Source organism: Ostrinia nubilalis, chromosome 10 (assembly GCF_963855985.1).
Source record: "Ostrinia nubilalis chromosome 10, ilOstNubi1.1, whole genome shotgun sequence".
In the NCBI taxonomy this organism is placed as follows: Eukaryota; Metazoa; Arthropoda; class Insecta; order Lepidoptera; family Crambidae; genus Ostrinia; species Ostrinia nubilalis.
Window position 1 is genome coordinate 16,439,123 of NC_087097.1, and position 19,118 is coordinate 16,458,240.

At 42.0% G+C, this 19,118-nt stretch overlaps 1 protein-coding gene across 1 annotated transcript in view; it reads right to left on the minus strand.

The window, feature by feature from the left end:
* The window catches only part of LOC135075484 (mucin-2-like), a 65,915-nt gene that overhangs the window by 18,351 nt on the left and 28,446 nt on the right, over positions 1-19,118 (minus strand). Inside the window, exons 6-13 of the mRNA XM_063969923.1 lie at positions 17,874-19,053; positions 17,295-17,512; positions 16,815-17,248; positions 16,695-16,755; positions 13,698-14,208; positions 12,050-12,151; positions 11,391-11,657; positions 10,218-10,354 (exon numbers count right to left, since the gene is read on the minus strand). Coding sequence (XP_063825993.1) covers positions 10,218-10,354; positions 11,391-11,657; positions 12,050-12,151; positions 13,698-14,208; positions 16,695-16,755; positions 16,815-17,248; positions 17,295-17,512; positions 17,874-19,053 — 2,910 coding nt within the window. The remainder of the gene's footprint in view (positions 1-10,217; positions 10,355-11,390; positions 11,658-12,049; positions 12,152-13,697; positions 14,209-16,694; positions 16,756-16,814; positions 17,249-17,294; positions 17,513-17,873; positions 19,054-19,118) is intronic.

The following is a 19,118-nucleotide window of genomic DNA, read 5'->3' on the forward strand; positions in this document are numbered from 1 at the left end:
TGGATTAATTCTTCTAACTACTGTAAGTAATTTGTTCAGTAATAAATTAACTGGACGTGTCTTTTACTAACATAACGTCAGATAGGTATAAACATTTCTTTTCGGGGTTGGCGATACTGAATGGTACAAGTCTTGTACCATTCATACTATCCACTTAGTTATGTGTAGAGGCGTTGTTCTCATTAGCTTTGTAATAAACCAATCAAATAAATTGGCACTTACACCAATTAACGAAATCACTTTTATTTTCATTCGTTCATCATTATCATTAGTCATCGAATTGGACTCAATGGGGCGAGGTGACAATAGTTGATTTAGGAGGCTCGTCTCTATAATGACTGTGACGATTGAAAGACGACTTTAGTAGCTTCAAGACAGTGTTTAGGTTTTATTGTGTAGTCTCTACAGTCTTGTTTTGGTTGAAGAAGATGTTAGCATCTTTTGAATAGAGTTCAAAGTCCTTTAAAGTGGTGTGTCAGTGAGGTGCGCGCGCGTCCATTTCGGCAGTCGATGGGTATCGGCGTATCGGGACGATTGACCCACTTCTATTTGGCGCAGGCGCGGGTATAATTAGCCGGAGTGAACGCCCGAGCCTCGGGTTACGATTAACCTGAGGGAGGTGAGCGCGATGCACAACTAATCGCTACTTGGAAAAATAATAAATAGCTACGTAAAATAAAATAGGCTTGAATCCGATTTCTTCGTTGAGAATTCTGTCCAATCGAGCCGTTTCAGATGAGTTCGGTCGTTTCAGTGGCGAGCACTTCATTAGATACTGTGCAGAATGTTAGCTTCTTACGGATGCTTCGTTCGTTTCAGCCGAAAGACGTCCACTGCTGGACAAAGGCCTCCCCCAAGGATTTCCACGAAGACTGATCCTGCGCCGCTCGCATCCAGGCACCTCCCGCAACCTTCACCAGATCGTCGGTCTACCTAGTGGGAGGCCTGCCCAGGCTACGTCTTCCGGCTCGTGGTCGCCACTCAAGAACTTACTGCCACTTGATTTTAGCGATTCTGCGGGCTATGTCAGTCACTCTGGTTCTCCTACGGATGCTTATTGCTTGTCAAGTAGGAATAAAGTATAAATTACCATAAATTGAGGTCATATACGTATCATGTGTTAAACCATGTTAAAATGTATGAACTGTATTATGTATGTGACTTTGTTGGTGTACCTAATAAATAAATAAATAAATAAATAATTACTGGTACTGTATTTTTGATCTTGTTTGTCTCTTTGGATTCTCTTCTAGTATTCTATTAACCCTCGGAATCTATGAATTATTTTTCAGTGATTTTTTTTAAAATTTGAACATTAATAAAAGCAATGTCCGCTGGTCCTGCGCCCACGCCCTCAGCCTTGGGTCGGTGACAAATCAAAACTATTTCATTCAATTACCGGCGTGCCAATACAAATCGATGCCGATACAATGCTCTCTGCTCTACCACTTGCGGCTGAACATTCGCTATGTTTACTAGCATCGCTCGCGTAATCGTTTAATTTTAGATCTTAATGCTCTGCGTGTTTGTTGTCGGAGTCTCAGCTCAAGTATTTTCAGAATAACGGTGCGGAGAAAGTATTTGTAATTTAAACGGTTCAAATTTAATGAACACACGGTAGAGTGAACAACATTAAATACAGGCATGAAACGGTTTATATTTAATGCATTTTAAAACCGAGACACTCGCATGCATAAGCCGTCAACATCGTCAACACGATTTAACAATGTTTAAAATGTGACTAAATGGTGTCAAGTTTTGTCCAGTCAAATACTTCCGAAGAATCTACATTAAGAAAGTAAAGTACTAAGTAAGTACCTGTAAGTACCTACGAGTTTCTCTAATAATTATTGAAGAACAAAGCACATTAATACTTACGAGTATGTAGTATCTAACTATTATTATGGTAGTAACAAGACGATGGCTACAGAGCCTTCCACAAGCAAATTGGACAACGTTGACCCCGGGTCAACGAGGGTACTTCGAGATATCACACCTGCGAGAGCTTTGACCTGAGCTTAAAGCTCAGCAATATTTAAACGCGTGAGATAACTCTTTGAAGGTTTAACTGCTAAGGTAGAGCCTATCCAATATATTTTACAGAAATTTATTCAGCGAAATCCTTTATAAGAGACTAGCTTTCCGCCCGCGGCTTCGCCCGCGTGGAATTTTGTCTGTCACAGAAAAACATTATTGCGCGCGTCCCTGTTTCAAAAACCACTAAAAACTATCCTATGTCCTTTCCCGGGACTCCAACTATTTCTATGCCAAATTTCATCAAAATCGGTTCAGTGGTTTAGGCGTGAAAGCAAAACAGACAGACAGACAGACAGACAGAGTTACTTTCGGATTTATAATATTAGTATAGAAGATAGTAGGTATAGATTCTACAGGCAGCTTTAGACACTTGAGCAATTTTCTATGCATTTATCTAGTAGGAGGATTAAAACACAAGCTGTTACACTTTAGATCAACCAGTAGCATGTTTTTGTTCGATATAGTCATTATTCTGCAACAGACCGCAAGTTGAAATACATTATGGTAAGAAATGTAGAGCTACGACTACATTTCAATTTGTTCTGCGGTGGTGGTTAGCGGTAATAGCAGCATTAATATGGACGAGCATGGATGTGAAAACGACATTATAGATGCAACATTTTCTTGCTAAAGTAGTAACCTAATTTGTCTTAAAATAATGTTTTAAGGGTTGACAAAGACGACAAAGTCAACCAAACTTTAGGCTTTACTTTTTGCTTGCCTTCTGGGGGGGTCTGGGGTGGTTTGAGTAGGAAGAAAAACCACAAATCGCGCACAATGGCCCAATCATGAGGCTAAGTGCGGTATTCTATTGCCCTGCAAAACTAACTAGTGGTTCATAAATGCTCCAATATTCCATTGAAAATAGCAAGACTATTGAAATATTTAGATCATTCATGTAATCTTGAATGTAGATGTCGTCCATTTGGTGTGGTGGTTCAGAACGGACTACTATGCCAAGAGGTCCCGGGTTCGATTCCCGGCCGGGCAGAAATTGAAATGATGAATACAGATTATACGAAGAACTCTACCTTAAGACTTGACGTTATTATTGGAACATTTATTAATAACTATACACACAAAACAAGACAACAATAACAACAAACAGATTAAATAGTAAGTACCTAACAGGTACTTTGGGAAAGGTAAACAACCTGACTCAAAGTAGCAAGTAGTAAAGGTAGTCAAGCCATAATCGTTGGCGACAAGCGCTTGTTTAATGGTTATGATGAGGTTGACGCGGCGCACGCGCATCGCGGCGATCATCTGAGATCGTTGTCTGCGCGCAGCGACACTTTCAACGCCTAACCCTTTGAAGTAAAAGCGCCGTAAGTTGTTTTATTGTGTTTTTAATAGGTTCGCGATTGTTGAACATCGCGAGTAAGTAGATTAAATTCCTCTGTAATTTCTTATTAGTTGCTATTTTGTGCGATTTGGTGATATACTCGTAGTTAATTTCAGTAAAATCAATCAAATTCTAATAAAATAGCGCTTCCAACATAACAATTTTTGTGACATATCATTTAAAAACATTCTGATAGCAAGTTTGTCTGCTGTCAACTGAATGGTTAAAAAATACAGAAACATATCAGTGCCCGTGTCGGTGTCAGTGCGTCATAAATAACTTCTAACGAGGAAAAGTTACATTTCACGACGAAAATAAAACAAAATTATAAAATAACTAGCGGATATGTAGTGTAATAACTCTTATGAAAAGAGAGGTCTTAATTAAATAATCATAATTTTACAAAATAGAGCTTTGTGAAGTTGAGTGAAACTACCTGAAAACTGTAGTCACTTCCTCTATAGGTATTTGTAAAGAAAAAGATAAAAAGAGTGTAGACAAAAACAAAATCAGCTGAATAAAGGGGTAGAACCTCTGTGGCAACAGCTTCCATAGAAAAATGTTCGATCCCCATATTATCCTTTCTAGCACCCATGTAGAGGCAAAATCGGCTCACAAAATTCAATTGCATATACGTGTCAATAAAGTTTTTTTATTATCTAATAACTTAAAATGGGTACACAAGTTTATTGTTTAATTAATTCACTAACGAATAGATAATATAACAATTATTTTAATGGGCGTTTGTTCGAAATAACAAGGTTTTGTTGTCGTGAGTCCTACTTTTGAGAAGCCAATAATTTATCTTCGGAGTGCTTTACCTCAGCGGGCGTATTTGCGATATTAAGCTGCGTGTGCACTAGAGCGATATCATGTAGTGTACGCACAGTTAAGTAGAATTTGAAAAACCTCTGTCATATATGTACAATAATATGCCATTCATTGTATTGGTCGCAATATTCAGAAACCGAGAATATTCGTAAATGTAGAGTTGAATTATTATCGGAGCGTGTCTATGCACATAATTATTGAGTATTTTTTATCCATGAAAATGAATAATATTGAGAAAGGTTGTGTGACTTGATAAATACTTTGACATGTATTTGGGCGAGCAAGTTCGCTGGCGAACGCTCAGTCCTAGTAAGGATGCACCTTACCTTTATCACATGTACTTTCTACGAGATAAGGCTTATAACATGATTAGTGTGGAAAGGGCCGGGCGTAGAAAGTCCTCATCGTGTGATTGGGCGGTGATGATATCTGATCTATAGCGGCACAGAGGAGCTGGCCACTTCGGCTGCATTAGGTAGGTACTATTTTTTTAGATAATGTCTTTTTTTTTTAAAGATTAATAGCAATTTGTATTGCACAAATTACTAATAGTTACGTTAGCCCCTCGTGTTAAGCTAAATAAGCTTGTATTACGAGTGGGCTCACCACAATAGTCGAGTGGCGGTGGGATTCGAACCCGCGTTCCTCGGATCTCGAGTCGGCCAATCCGTCCTCTTCGCCGTTCGGCTATCGTGGTTATCCATGTATCATTAATTCACAATTAACTTGTAAAAATGTTCGATTTGTTTAGTAAACGAAATAAGTAAGATTGTTCTAATTTACAGTAAATCGGGGAAAAAAATATGTGGTTGTGGACGTTATAATACTTATAATTCTATACTACTAGGATAAAATCCAATAAATCATTCGAAAATAATCCTGAGCCTAGACAAAATCGAAATTTCAAAACATTCTATTCATATCCGAATTCTTTCCTTGAGAGATGTCGTATTTTCAACACGTCTTTAACTCTAGAGGTTAAACTCTCTAAATATTTCAGACTGTCGGTATTTTTATTTTCTATTTGTTGTGGCGCTTTTCGTCGGTGCCGTGACACACCGCCGCGGCGGACGGCGAGCATGATGGACGCAATGTCAAGCCGGTGTAGGTCACGAGTGACACGCGAGAGCCTGTGATGGACCAAGGTGCCGGTCGAGGTTAGGGATGGAAACGGATATGTCATTAGTGACAAATGATTTGAACGTGACTCATTCCAGAGAAAAAAAAACTGCTTTTAAATATGTATTGTGGTAGACTTACCAAGAGATTTTGAATAAGTGTTTAAAATATAAACTATTTACTGCCTTATAAAACGCACAAACAGATAAAACCCTTTTAATGACCGGTTGCAAAGTGGAGTGGTCCAAATTATTAATTCAAAAATGAATTGGTTAAAAACTGGAAGAAAAACTAAAAAATAATTTATAAAATAAATAAATGAAGCCTCCTAGAGTTTGTAAACGTGAAGAGATATACCTACATATTAGGTAGAGAATTGCTAAATTAATAATGTCAAAATCAGGATGGTTGGACAGGCGGGATTGCCGTGTGTAGATTGCGGCTACAGGTTGTTCTTTATTTCCATTTAATGTGACTGCTATTATTTACATTTTGAGTTATAATTAAATGCTAATAATATTTTTTTTATTTATAAATTAATAATTTTACTAAAAAATAAATTAAAAATCTCACTTACCGAATGGGGGTGGAAAAAAACTGTAATCCTGAAACTGGAACTTCACTACTTTGCTGCCCTTACGGGACTGCACTAGGGGTATTTTAATTGATTGATTGTTAAATTTAATATCATATCATAATTAATGATATCTATATTTGTTTAATTTAAGTCATAATTAGTTGGCGCGCACCGCTCTGCGCCGGAGTGCGGATCGGACTGCGCGCGCGCCCGCCTCTGACGTCACCGCGCCGAATATAGCGGCGTCCCCTCTTCAATCAACTTTACACCCTATTTTCAATCAGCAAAGTGCAAGTTTCAGTACAGCTAGTTGCCGGTTATGTTCTTTTTGGGGTAGTGAAAAGGAAATGTCGGCGCTGAGCGTGTTATTTTTGCCGCGTTTTCGCGCTTTCCGCGCGTGGCTTAAAACGGCAATAGTCGCGCGCGCACTGCGTTCGGCTTCGCTTTTGTTTACTAGAGGAAATAATAGCGCTGGTCGCTGTCCAAATGCAGACGCGTGCGCAGAAGGGATGATTTGCGGAATGTAAAAGGAAGAAAGGGCGCGCTTGCACAATGAAACGAAACTCATTTGTTTGCGAGAAACAAGTGAATGAGTTTTGGAATGTTTTGTTTCAAAGAACTTAAAGCGCTGGCAAGCATTTCAATGTTTTATGCCATAAAGTAGATTTTGCTAGGAAGTCATTACGATTACACTGAAGTAGGACAATTTTTTTTTCACTTGAAACTAGACTGAATTTAAACTTTTATTTAGCTTAAGTATATTTTTATCTAGACTGCTAAAAAAGTTTGGTCATAGTGGAAATTTTTAGAGTAGTTAAGTTTATGCCTTATTGTATCATGCATGACGTAATAATATTTGTGTTTATAGTTGGGCCTAATGAATATTTAAGTGTAGGTCGTGACTCTACATTATGGCGAGCGTCTTAAATTATAGTTAATTACTATCTTCCTTGTGTCCGCGTGGGCGGTTATTTTGCGACTACTTAGGAGAATAGACTGTAATTATTTTGTCATTGTCTTGTACAATGCGTGAGTACGTACGTCTATAGTTCAAAATAGATTATGTGTAATAAATGTTTGGGTCAATGGATCGAAAATTGTTTTCTTATTAAATGGACTGCCAAGTAGGTAAGCTTAGCAAGAATATAAGGTATCATAGGTATACTCGTACATATTGTACCTGAAGTCAAATAGGGAAGATACACTCGGCATCAAATAAATCGCACCTCCCACGACAAGCACTTATCAAACGTATGCATCCCCACTTCCCACCAACATTGGTACCATTTGAAAGCCTAGTTCTAAACTTCATTTCATTAAACGAAAGGTTTTTACCCCAAAAATGTTTTTTTTTTTTTTTTTTTTATATAAATATCCTTGGACATTTTTACACTGCGCCTCTAGTCCCAAACTAAGCAAAGCTTGTACTATGGGTACTAGACGACGGGATAAACATACTTAAATACTTTTTTTTGTCTTTACAAGGATTCAGAGTCACTTCTTCAAAAAATAGGTAGTTACGCTATAGCCATTTTTTATGACTATAAAACTGTTAAGTTGGGATTAATCGCTATCCATCTGTTAAAGAGGACACGTGAGATCTTTATTTGGTTTTATAACCATAAAAATTGGTCTAATTGATCCCAGAGGTGAGCCCAAAGTGAGGTCTATTTTCAAGTCACATTTATGGTATATGTTAATCATTTATTTAGAAATGAAATGTATTTTTCTTTAAGGATATTTATTGGGCTTTCAAATAATACCAATATTGTTGGGGTACCATGATTGTGTCAGAAGAAAATCTTTAAAGTTCGCGTCGCGGTTTATTTGATGTTGAGTGTAGTTTGCCTATATCCTATAACGTAATTAGGTAATTGATATACCACACCAGTCAATTGACATACTTTTTATGAACTACAAATTCGATATTAGTACCTACCTAAGTACTTACAACAATTCAGAGTTATCATTTTACCCAACTCACAAATAATTTACTTAGTTATTACAATTTCAGGCAGGTTTATTGGTTTATTTATATGTATAGGGGCGGAAACTACACAATTTTGATACCAAACCTTTTTTTTGTTGTATTAGAATAAATAAAAATATTGTTGTTGAACTTCAAAATTCATAGTTAGTATGTAACTCCCAGTTAAATGGCGGCGAACTGATACCCAGATACCGCGCAAACTTACTCACGCTCTTACTACGAGTAAATACAGAGTGTCATCAACAGTTGCCGTCTGCTTTCTGTTTATATTTTACTTGCTTATCTTCAACACAATTTCGATCGTGATTTTTAAGAAGAACGTCATGGTTTCTTCGTTTATATTTGTTGCAGTCTGTTAATTACAACAGGACTTCTGAGTAATGCAAGACAGTGCTTTAATGTCTACTACATAATTACATGTCTACTGAATAGTAACAAAGACATTGTAGTTGGTAAATCAATACAGTTAGAGGCAATAAAGAATGCACATCGTACTTTGAAAAGAGACAATCGGCTGATTTTGGTTTCGTAGAGCGTTGTCTTTGTCGTACAATAGCAACATCAGACGTCGTTCAAAATGTATAATATGGAGTTGTTTACACCCCAAATTTAAGGTTATCCTACTTAATATTATAAATGCGAAAGTTTGGATGTCATGATGTCTGGATGTCTGGATGTTTGTTACTCTTTCACGCAAAAACTACTGAACGGATTTTGTTGAAACTTTACAGTATTACTGTTTATAACCCAGATTAACATATAGGCTATAATTTATGACGATCTGTGACATACTAAATTTCACGCGAGTGAAACCGCGGGCAAAAGCTAGTTTTAAATAAATACGTTAAAAGATATTTACATTTTTCATCAACACCCTGTATAGTCGCAGAGTCCAGTTCTTGCCAATAGTGACAATCTGGATTAGACGATGATACAGATGTTACAGCGCATTGCTAGCTCTGGCATGCTGGATGACATATTATTGTTCCGCACCTTATGTAACTTACTCAGGTGGTTTTGTCTGTTTACGATTATTTACAGACTGATTCGATAAAAGCGCATAAAGATGGTGGCGGATTTACCAGTAGAATGAGTAGGCTGGTTGGAGCCTAAGGCGGTAGAATTAGGGGTCGCAAAGGGGTCTATCGAATTTTAAAGGACGGGTGAAAGATGTGAATTGGTAGGTTGTGATAGGTCACCTTTTCAGCAGCAATTCGCTATACCTAGACGTCACAGGAAAGACATAGACTATTTCGTATTGAACAGAAGTCTAGCCAGTGGCGTAGCGTGCCTTAGTCGGGCCACAGAATAAGTAATAGTACAGGTACAGAAGGATTACTCCGCAAGACGATTTAAATAACTGCGAGTCTTGCTACGACGCGATACAGTGGAATTCAGCTCGCACAGCACTACGTACCTACAATTTTATTCACCTACAAGTTATGTCTCTTTCTATCGCGTGCCTCTGAACTCTTCTTACGCTGTTAGGGTTGCTGTCTAGTGAAAATAATAATTAATCTACTTATTTGTAATGAGGTACGTATGTAGGTAAGTATGCATTCATTATGGAAAACCTTGGGAGAGGCCTTTGTCCAGCAGTGGACGTCATTTGGCTGAAACGAACGAACACATTCTGAGCAGTAGTCATAGTAGGTTAGGTTCCTATACTATCCTAAGAATTATTGATTACCTACATGGCAAACATACCTTTCAGCATCTTTGGGAAGCGAAAAAAAAAGATAAATCCGGTAGATTACTTTTCGAATTTAAACACCCGAACGCCGCACAATAATTCTTTCTCTTTATGTCCATTTTTAAATAATACTTCGATCATAGAATTATAATCATACTACAACGCACGCCAGCGTCTTGACGGGCGCGCGCGTGACACTCGACTGATATAATACCCGCCGGCGGGGCGCTTCGCTGTAGGTAATTATCGGATGTACCGCGCGGAGTGAGCCAGGCCTGGTCGGGCCCTGTATTAAAATTTGATAAGTTTCAACTAAAAATGGTTTTTGCAAAATTACAGAAATTTCTTAGGCAATGAGGGTTTTCGCGAATGAAAAATCCGCCAGATGGCAATACGTAGGCGCGAGGTCCAAATGCTGCATGATTGGTTATTTTTGACATGACATTGACAGATATGTCAAAATCCACCAATCACACAGCAGTCAAACCCCACATCCACGACCCGCCATCTAGCGGATCTTTTATTCGCGAAAACCCTCATTGCCTACTCTGTCTAATCCGAAATAGTCCGGCCAGCTACGCTCCTGAGTCCAACAGTGAAGTGATAAGGCTGGATATTGACTAACCTGCTTGACGGAGACCTTCCCGCCGGGGCGCTCGGTGACGTAGGCCTGCATGCCGCTCATGAGCACGGTGGCGCCCAGGAACTTGTTGAGCAGCGCGCGCGCCTCGCTGTCCTCCGACGAGTCGCCCTCCTGGATCACTGAGGAGGGACGCAGGCGTTAGAAATTACTAAAGCCTGGTCCATCAGCACGTAGAATTTTGTCCAATGACCCCAAGCTACCCATCATTATCGCTCGCGCGCAATGATGTTGCTGTCGCGATCGCACACTCACTGCGGGCGCCCGTCGCACATTCGCGACAGCAATATAATTACGCACGAGCGATAAGGATGGGTAGCTTGGGGTCATTGGAAAAAATTCTACGTGCTCACGGACCAGGCTTTAGTCAAAAAATAAACTCATAAAGGTACGGGACTATTCCCACCTCTCGTTCCCACCACTGCAACTCCTGTGTAGCCAGGATCTACAGCTTGACCGCCAATAAAAAACCAACCAGTGAAGGTCAAGTTTGTCCCGGGGGAAAATTAAACTGTCGTTGGACCCACGACGAAATTAATCAGAAGAACATAAAGGTAGCAGGAAGGCGCTGGATGCAGGCTGCTACCAATCGGCGACCTCATAAAGGTGGCATTTGCTGGAAGGCGCTGGATACAGGCCGCTACCAATCGGTCATTATGGAAATGATTGGGGGAGGTCTATGTTCAGCAGTGGATGTCTTATGGCTAAAATGATGAGTCAAAAAATGACAACACTGAAGGAAAATTGAGCATTCTGACGTGGTGTCTTAAGTCAGCGACGTGTCGTGCGACGAGCGTGTTCAAACCAATGGCATCGCTTGCTTGCGGCTTACGTGTAAGAAAATTAAATTAGGGTAATCAAGACAACCATATTTAATATTTCTGACAAGTTTCATTAAATGATTTTCAAGACGTGATGCATACTGATATGAACTGCTCAGCTTTGAGTAATTCAAGTTTCGGACGACGATACTATATCGTTGCGGTCGCTAGTTACTTAAACTTGTTTAATTTACGATGTATTGATTAATCTGTTTTTTTTTTTGCGTGTAGGACTTGTTTACCGGATGTCACCTTCTTTCACCCGCATGAGAATACGTCACTAGAGGTGAAGAAACTTGTGAAAACATATGACCCATTGAGTATAGTAGGTACTCACCGATGTCAGCATTCTTCATCCGCGTCAGTATGTCTTGCACGCCGGTGACCTTCGTGGAGCTGTCGAGGAAGGAGCGCTCCTGGCCGGCCTGGTGCGTGGTGACGTGGTGCGAGACGCTGCGGTGCGAGGTGGTGCTGTGGTGCGAGGGCACCACGCGCCGCGTCGTGGTGGTGGTGGTGACGCGCCCGTCGCGGTCCGTGGTCGACGACACTACGGTGCTGTCTTCTACAGAGCCCAGGCTATGCTCGCTGTCGGTGCGCGCGAGACCTGATGGTATATTGTAAAGTGAATACGACAAAACGAACGACAAAAGTAAGATCTAAGTTCATTGCAAAATAGCACTAATCACAAATACAAAACATGCAGGTACCGCAATGTTTATTTTGATGTGCAGTCGACTGTACTACTTACTGCTGTAACATGTTACTGTAACTAAGTACTTTTGTATGTTACGTCCGTTATCGTAACTAACGGGCAGTAAGAGAATTATGGATTGCAAAACAATTCTTAATGAAATAAATACCTACTTGAGTATCGAATATTAATTGTTACATAGAAATCGACATCACTCTAGACTAGATCTTTAATATTACAGTTAAGAAAGTACAAGTTCGATCCAAAGACATTTAAGTTTTTGACAAATGTATCTGGCTACTGACCGGCGTGCGTGGAGGAGTCGCTGGACACGGAGTCCTTCATGCCGGCCGTGCGCAGGATCAGCCCCGCCTTCGGGTACGCGCTGCGCTCGCTCCGAGGCTCACCTGCCACCACAATGGGACGTCAGAATCGAAGGACGCACAATAAAGTTACACTTCTACCTGCACTTGAACGTTCAACGTATGGAAATTAAATTATTATAAAAGTGTAGAACGACGGTACTCGAATATCGAAACGCACAAAAAAAAAATTACTTGCTACATAAATAAACAAAACAAGTACGCATATTCGCCGTCCGCATCCACATGATTGCGAATTATTATTCCTTTTTCGAATTCAAAAGAAACTGCCGCAACCGTCACTTCACAACAAACAAATGACAAACAATAGTACGCTGTTTGTTTTACTTGTCACTTCACTTTTTCATAACGGCCGGTATTTTGCCATGCGATTGTCTCCGGTCCGCTCTGGCGTGACGCGGTCCATCGACTGAAACCTTCGCTTTTACTGAACAATATAAGTATGAAAGCGGCTTGCGCAAGCGTTGTCGCGGTTCACGCGATCGTTGCGTTATGCCGATATTCGGCGCAATCACCAAAAGATGCAATCACAATGTTCACAATACGGGTAGACTAGCGATAGACGCGGCGCCACCTGCGGTGAGGTTCCGAAATGTTGAAGAACCAGCATAAATAAAAAGTAGCTGTCATTGACAGGACTTATTCAAATTAAAATCCGTAAGATAGTTATACCAAAGAAGATGGCTTAATATTAATTTACGTTAAATTATTTTTAATCCATGGATTACGCCTTTTTCATTTGTCAGTCGTTTTTTATGCAATTATAAATTTCAAATGACAGTATGTGCGACGCACGTTGTGCGTAGCGAGATTAATCAATTGACGTGTTTAATTTTATCATTTGTATTTAATAGTTTTAATCACGTCGAAAATGTATTTTACGTAGTAAAAAAATTAAGAAAACGAATTCGGGATTTAGAAATTACCTAATTTCTAAATCCCGAATTCGTTTTCTTAATTTTTTTACTACGTAAAATACATTTTCGAAATTACCTAATTTCTAAATCCCGAATTCGTTACGTAGAAGTAGACGTCAAATATATTTTTAAGAGTAAATTACCATTTTACATAAACCATCGTTTGTTTACCACTGTGACAGAGGGTGTAGGCAAACCTGAGAAAAAGTTGAAGACCTTTCTCTGATCGTGTCCATTGTCATCCTAAATGGTTCAAAGCTTGTTAGCGGAGCGGAAAATTAGTTATTATTTATTTATTAATACAAATCTGATGCAGGAACACGATTCAGATGGATTTATTTTATTAGAATTTCAATAGAATAGAGATTCTATCGTATTGTTGGTTCTAAACAAGATAAGAAATGCCGATGTTATTTATTGAAGTTTTATTAATTGTTTGAATAAAAGATTGGAGTGATCTCTATAACCGAGATTCTCATTACGTATCGCAGCGATTATGCATCGCATTCGCAATGAAGTGACTGGCAAACGCCGGTAGACAAAAAGTAGCGCATTATTATATTTTTTATAGTAAGATGTTGAACGTGTGGCTAAACTGGTAGTCGACTGTGTATTTTTAAGACAAGTCTACGTTACAAAATCAAATCACTTACTCGCACTTTTGATGTATTTCTCCGTGAGCGACTTGACCGAGCTCTGCCTGACGGTCTTCTTGTCCTCTCTCCGCTGTACCCTCTCCGTCCTCTCGTGCCGGTCCTCGGTCCTGTGAGCGCGCGGCCTCTCCTCCTTACTCTCCACCCTCTCCTGTCTGACCTCCGTTATCCTCTCCTCTCTGCCTTCAGGAGCCTGCCTCTCAACAGTGATTCTCTCCTTTCTACCCTCCGTTTGGTGTCTATCAGAAGCGATTCTCTCCTGCCTGCCTTCTGTTTTTGACGTCGTCCTATTCTGTCGCCCCTCCGTGTATTTGTTCGAGGTCAACCTATCCTGTTTTTCCTCGGTGACCCGTTTGTCGGTCGCTCTGTCCTGTCGGTCCTCGATCATCCTGTCCTCCGAGCCGAGCCTGTCGTGCGCGGCGCTGGTGACGTCAGAGATGTCCTCGATGCGGGTGTCGATGACGCGGCGGTCGCTGTGCGTGAACTGGTCGAGTGCGGCGCGCTCCTCCTTCTAAAACAAAATATTTTAAACGTCAGTAAGTGCAGTCCGTACCGAGAGCCCACTCACACTTCGCGTTATGAATTGCTTGTGACTGGACTGTCCAAATTCAGAATAACCGACGCATTTCCCACCAACAATGCTTTCCAATGAGAGCAAAAAAGGAATGACATTGACTCATAAATGTATAATGAGTCATAAGAGCCATGACCTGCTAGGTAAAAGGATTTTAATGTAATGTAATGGGCACTTATTAGAAAAATAAAGATACATAAATGTGAAAATACGAAACTATAATTTATTTATTTATTTATTTTATGGAAAACAAACAGCATATATGCATTATTAATAGATGAGGCGGTTAAGATCAAAAATGCCTTACATAGTTTTCACAAATAGCATATCAAGATACAATCCAAAACAAAACCATTTAGCATGCAGTATAACTACAATATATGAAAAAAGTTAAAACAATACAAAAAATACCTACTAAAGCCATACCAAAATAGCAGAATATTAAGCAGTAAACAGATACTTCAACTTTTTACCGGGAGAGTGCTAAAGTGTCGTCAAAGAATTCTTTATTACTTTGATTTTTGAAGTAGTTCGGTCTCACAATATGAAAAAGGTCAACATTTTCAGAATAATTGCTGTTAAAAGTTTTGAAAACTCTGTTAAAGAAGGAATTGCGTCCATAATTAGTGGTACATGCATCAACGTCAAGTCTAAGATAATTTCTCCTGACATTGGCACGAGTTGGCACCTGTAACTTGATTCGCGAAAGAAGCTCACTGCAGTCTATTTTACCATTAATTAGGTTATGGAGGAAGGTAAGATCAGCGACTTCTCTTCGCAGTTTTAATGGAAGTAGATGATGATGCTTACAGTCAGCCTCGTAAGTCGTGCCCATTATCCGGTGTTTGAAGTTTAAAAATCTAAGAAACTTTTTCTGAATTTTTTCAATTTTTTGTATGTAATAATCATATTGGGGATTCCATGCTTGACATGCATATTCAAGCTGGCTTCTAACCAGTGAACAATATAATATTTTAAGTGACTTAGCCATTTTAAAGTTTTTCGTGAGTCTAATTACGAATCCAAGGGTTTTTGTGGCTTTAGAAGTTATTGAGTCAATATGCCTGTCAAGAAGAAGCTTAGGGTCCAGAATGACGCCAAGATCTCGTATATATTCGGTTCTCTGAAGCGCTTGCCCGTTTAATGTGTACTTGTAGAATATTGCATTTCGGGATCTAGTGAATGTCATACAGCTACATTTGGAAATGTTAAGATCAAGTTTATTTAAGATACAATAACGGTGCAGTCTATCCAGATCCTGCTGCAAGTGAATACAATCACTCAAAGTGCTAACTTTTTTGTATACCTTCATGTCATCAGCAAATAATAGACACCGAGAATGAATGAAACATTTATGAATGTCATTTATAAAAAGTATAAATAACAGTGGACCCAGGATCGAACCCTGTGGAACGCCTGATGGAATGGCGGAGAAACGTGAATTAGAAGAGAAACCATTAAGAACTACAGTCTGACATCTATCCGCGATGTAGGATCGAAACCATCTAAAGAGATCCCCGTGAATTCCAGCGGACTGTAGCTTAGTGAGCAGGATCGCGTGATCAATTCGGTCAAATGCTTTGGTATAATCTGTATATATTGTGTCAATCTGGCCTCCGGACTGCATACCATGAGATACGTCATCCAGAAATGCCACGAGATTGCTAGCTGTAGATCTTCCTCTTAAGAAACCATGTTGCTGGGGTGCATAATAATAGGCATTGAATTTTGCGGAGGAACTTACATAGAAAATTATGACGAATACAGCATTAACTTTTTTGGTGAATACAATTGATTCCCACCGTTGCTTGCATGAGTAATAGTAACGGTACCGTCCGAACCAGACATCACAGACATGCGACATCTACTTCCGGTTCAGCATACTCGTCGGTCTCGGTACAGTCGACAGCAAAACAGATTAATACATCTTTACACGTAAGATATCATACTGTTTACTTTGATGTGCTGTTGTTCGTACGAATGCGATATAAATCATCAATAAATCGGTAAATGGAGAATTTGGCCTACACTATACTCCCCCGCTAGTCAGACTGGTTTGTCCCTCAGTCGCCTTTTCGTTATCTAGAGGAACCGGATCGTGCTATTGTACTCTGCCAGATCAAACGGCAAGGAGACAAGTACTAAAGCCCGGTCCGTGAGCACGTAGAATTTTGTCCAATGACCCCTAGCTACCCATCCTTATCGCTCGCGCGTAATTATATTGCTGTCGCGACTGTGCGACTGGCATCCGCAGTGAGTGTGCGAGCGCGATAGCAACATAATTACGCGCGAGCGATAAGGATGGGTAGCTAGGGGTCATTGGACAAAATTCTACGTGTTCACGGACCAGACTATAGTGAAGATGAGTTTCTGCGCTCAGCAGCCGCTCCAGAGAGCTAGAGTGCGCCGTGACTGATACTTGCCGTGTGCACGTCCTGGTAGGAGGCGCCGGTGTCGCCGCCGAAGCGCTCGGTGGTGGTGAGGCTGGCAGCAGCCGCTCCGGCGCCTCAGGCGAGCTAGAGTGCGCCGTGACCGATACTTGCCGTGTGCACGTCCTGGTAGGAGGCGCCGGTGTCGCCGCCGAAGCGCTCGGTGGTGGTGAGGCTGGCAGCAGCCGCTCCGGCGCCTCAGGCGAGCTAGAGTGCGCCGTGACTGATACTTGCCGTGTGCACGTCCTGGTAGGAGGCGCCGGTGTCGCCGCCGAAGCGCTCGGTGGTGGTGAGGCTGGCAGCAGCCGCTCCGGCGCCTCAGGCGAGCTAGAGTGCGCCGTGACCGATACTTGCCGTGTGCACGTCCTGGTAGGAGGCGCCGGTGTCGCCGCCGAAGCGCTCGGTGGTGGTGAGGCTGGCAGCAGCCGCTCCGGCGCCTCAGGCGAGCTAGAGTGCGCCGTGACCGATACTTGCCGTGTGCACGTCCTGGTAGGAGGCGCCGGTGTCGCCGCCGAAGCGCTCGGTGGTGGTGAGGCTGGCAGCAGCCGCTCCGGCGCCTCAGGCGAGCTAGAGTGCGCCGTGACCGATACTTGCCGTGTGCACGTCCTGGTAGGAGGCGCCGGTGTCGCCGCCGAAGCGCTTGGTGGTGGTGATGGCGGCGAGCCCGTGCAGGCGCGACGGCCGCTCGCCCTGCGCCCGCAGCAGGCGCTCGAGCGCGTCGGGCGAGCTGGAGTAGGCGGTGACGGACACGGAGCCTTCAGGTGAGCTACCGTTGCGCGAGTGGAACTCTTGCCGGATCACCGTGCCTTTGACTGAGGACAACGTTTTATTGAAACATGTCGTTTTTGATACGTCTTATTAATACAATTTGACACTTGCAGGTTTACTGTAAATATATTCAAATAGGATGTGTTTATATTCGACACGCCCCGGTTATGACGTGTAAAGATTACGCATCCGAAAATGTCAATATTTTTTATGTGTAACAGTTTAACAACGAGTGCTTAATAGTGAGTGTGTTATCTTACTTTTAATGTAGTTTCAGTAAACGTTTTACTTGTGCAAGAATAACAATCCGACTGCCGAGATAAGCGTCTCGGCACTTGTACAAACATTTGTTTTGTGAATGATGCGGTGACTCAGTGTAGTGTAAGGTTTGTAGCACTCGATTACCTCGGACGTTCGAGGCGCCGTTGCGGAGAGCCTTGATGCCGAAGAGAGGCTTCCCGTCGGAGTCCAGCGGCCCCGGCCCGTAGCTCGACGTGATGACGTCGATGGGCTTCGATATCACTTTCGAAGGACTCGTCGCGCGGTACTTAGGTTTCTCAGCTTCGATCTTCCTGCTGCTGAATGTCCTCGTTTCGGAAGTGATCTTTTTCAAATTCCTGTTCGTCACCCAGGACGGTTTATCTTCTTGCACCGTCTTCGTCGGCACTTTCTTGTCGATCTCATAAACGGTCTTGATAATCGTTTCCTTCTTGCTTGTGTCCGACTTCTGCCGTTTTATGACTGGACTAGGAGACTTTTCGCGCAGTCTATCATTCTGGATCTCCTGACGCTCGGGACTTCGTTTTTTCTCAGGCGATGGAGATCTTTTCCCGTTCATATGCACGATTTCAATTTCATCTTTTGATGACGTCCGCTCCGTGTGGCTCCTCAACGTCGACGAAGTCACATGTTTGGTCTCCGTCACCTTGATTTCTTCAGCCTGTTTCACGGTCTTCCGAGCAGCAGTATCGGCTTTCTTAGTTTTAGCCTCGGCGAACTTAAGTTTATCGCTTTCGTTCATTCCTGCCTTCTTCATGTAGGCCGTCGCGTACTCATTGAATCGATTCGATTTGGGCTTGGCAGGAGCCGCTTTGCTAGGAGACGTGGTTCTAGTCTTCTTTTCTGGGCTGGGCTGCCTGACAGGGCTTCTCGTTTTAGTGGCTACCTTTGGAATCGGTTTTTCTGGGCTGCGGGTTCGCTGCCGGGTCAAGTCGCCGACCGCTTTCGCGGGTTCCTTTGCGTGACCGTTCAACAGCACCGAGGTGTCCCTGGGCTGGCTTCGTTCAGGCTTCTGCGGCGCCGTTTTTGCCAGACGATCTGGTGAAGGAGCTTTTTGTGGCGTGGCCTTCGGGTGGCGCTCCGGTGAGGTAGTTCTTTGGGGAGTCGATTTCGACTGACGGTCAGGCGACCTGCCGTAGCTGCGTCGATCGGGAGATCTGGAATGTGACACTCGCAGCGTGCTCTGTTTCGTCACCCTCAAGTGATTAGAATCGTCATGCGTCCGCTCGGTCTCCGCCGTCTTCCTGGCCACTCTTATCTGAGCTCGGATGCGTCGCCTCTGCTCGTAGCCCGCGACCTTTTCCAACTGAAAATAGAAAACGGTCAGTAAAAACACAGGCACATCGAAGCTACGGAAATAACACACATCAG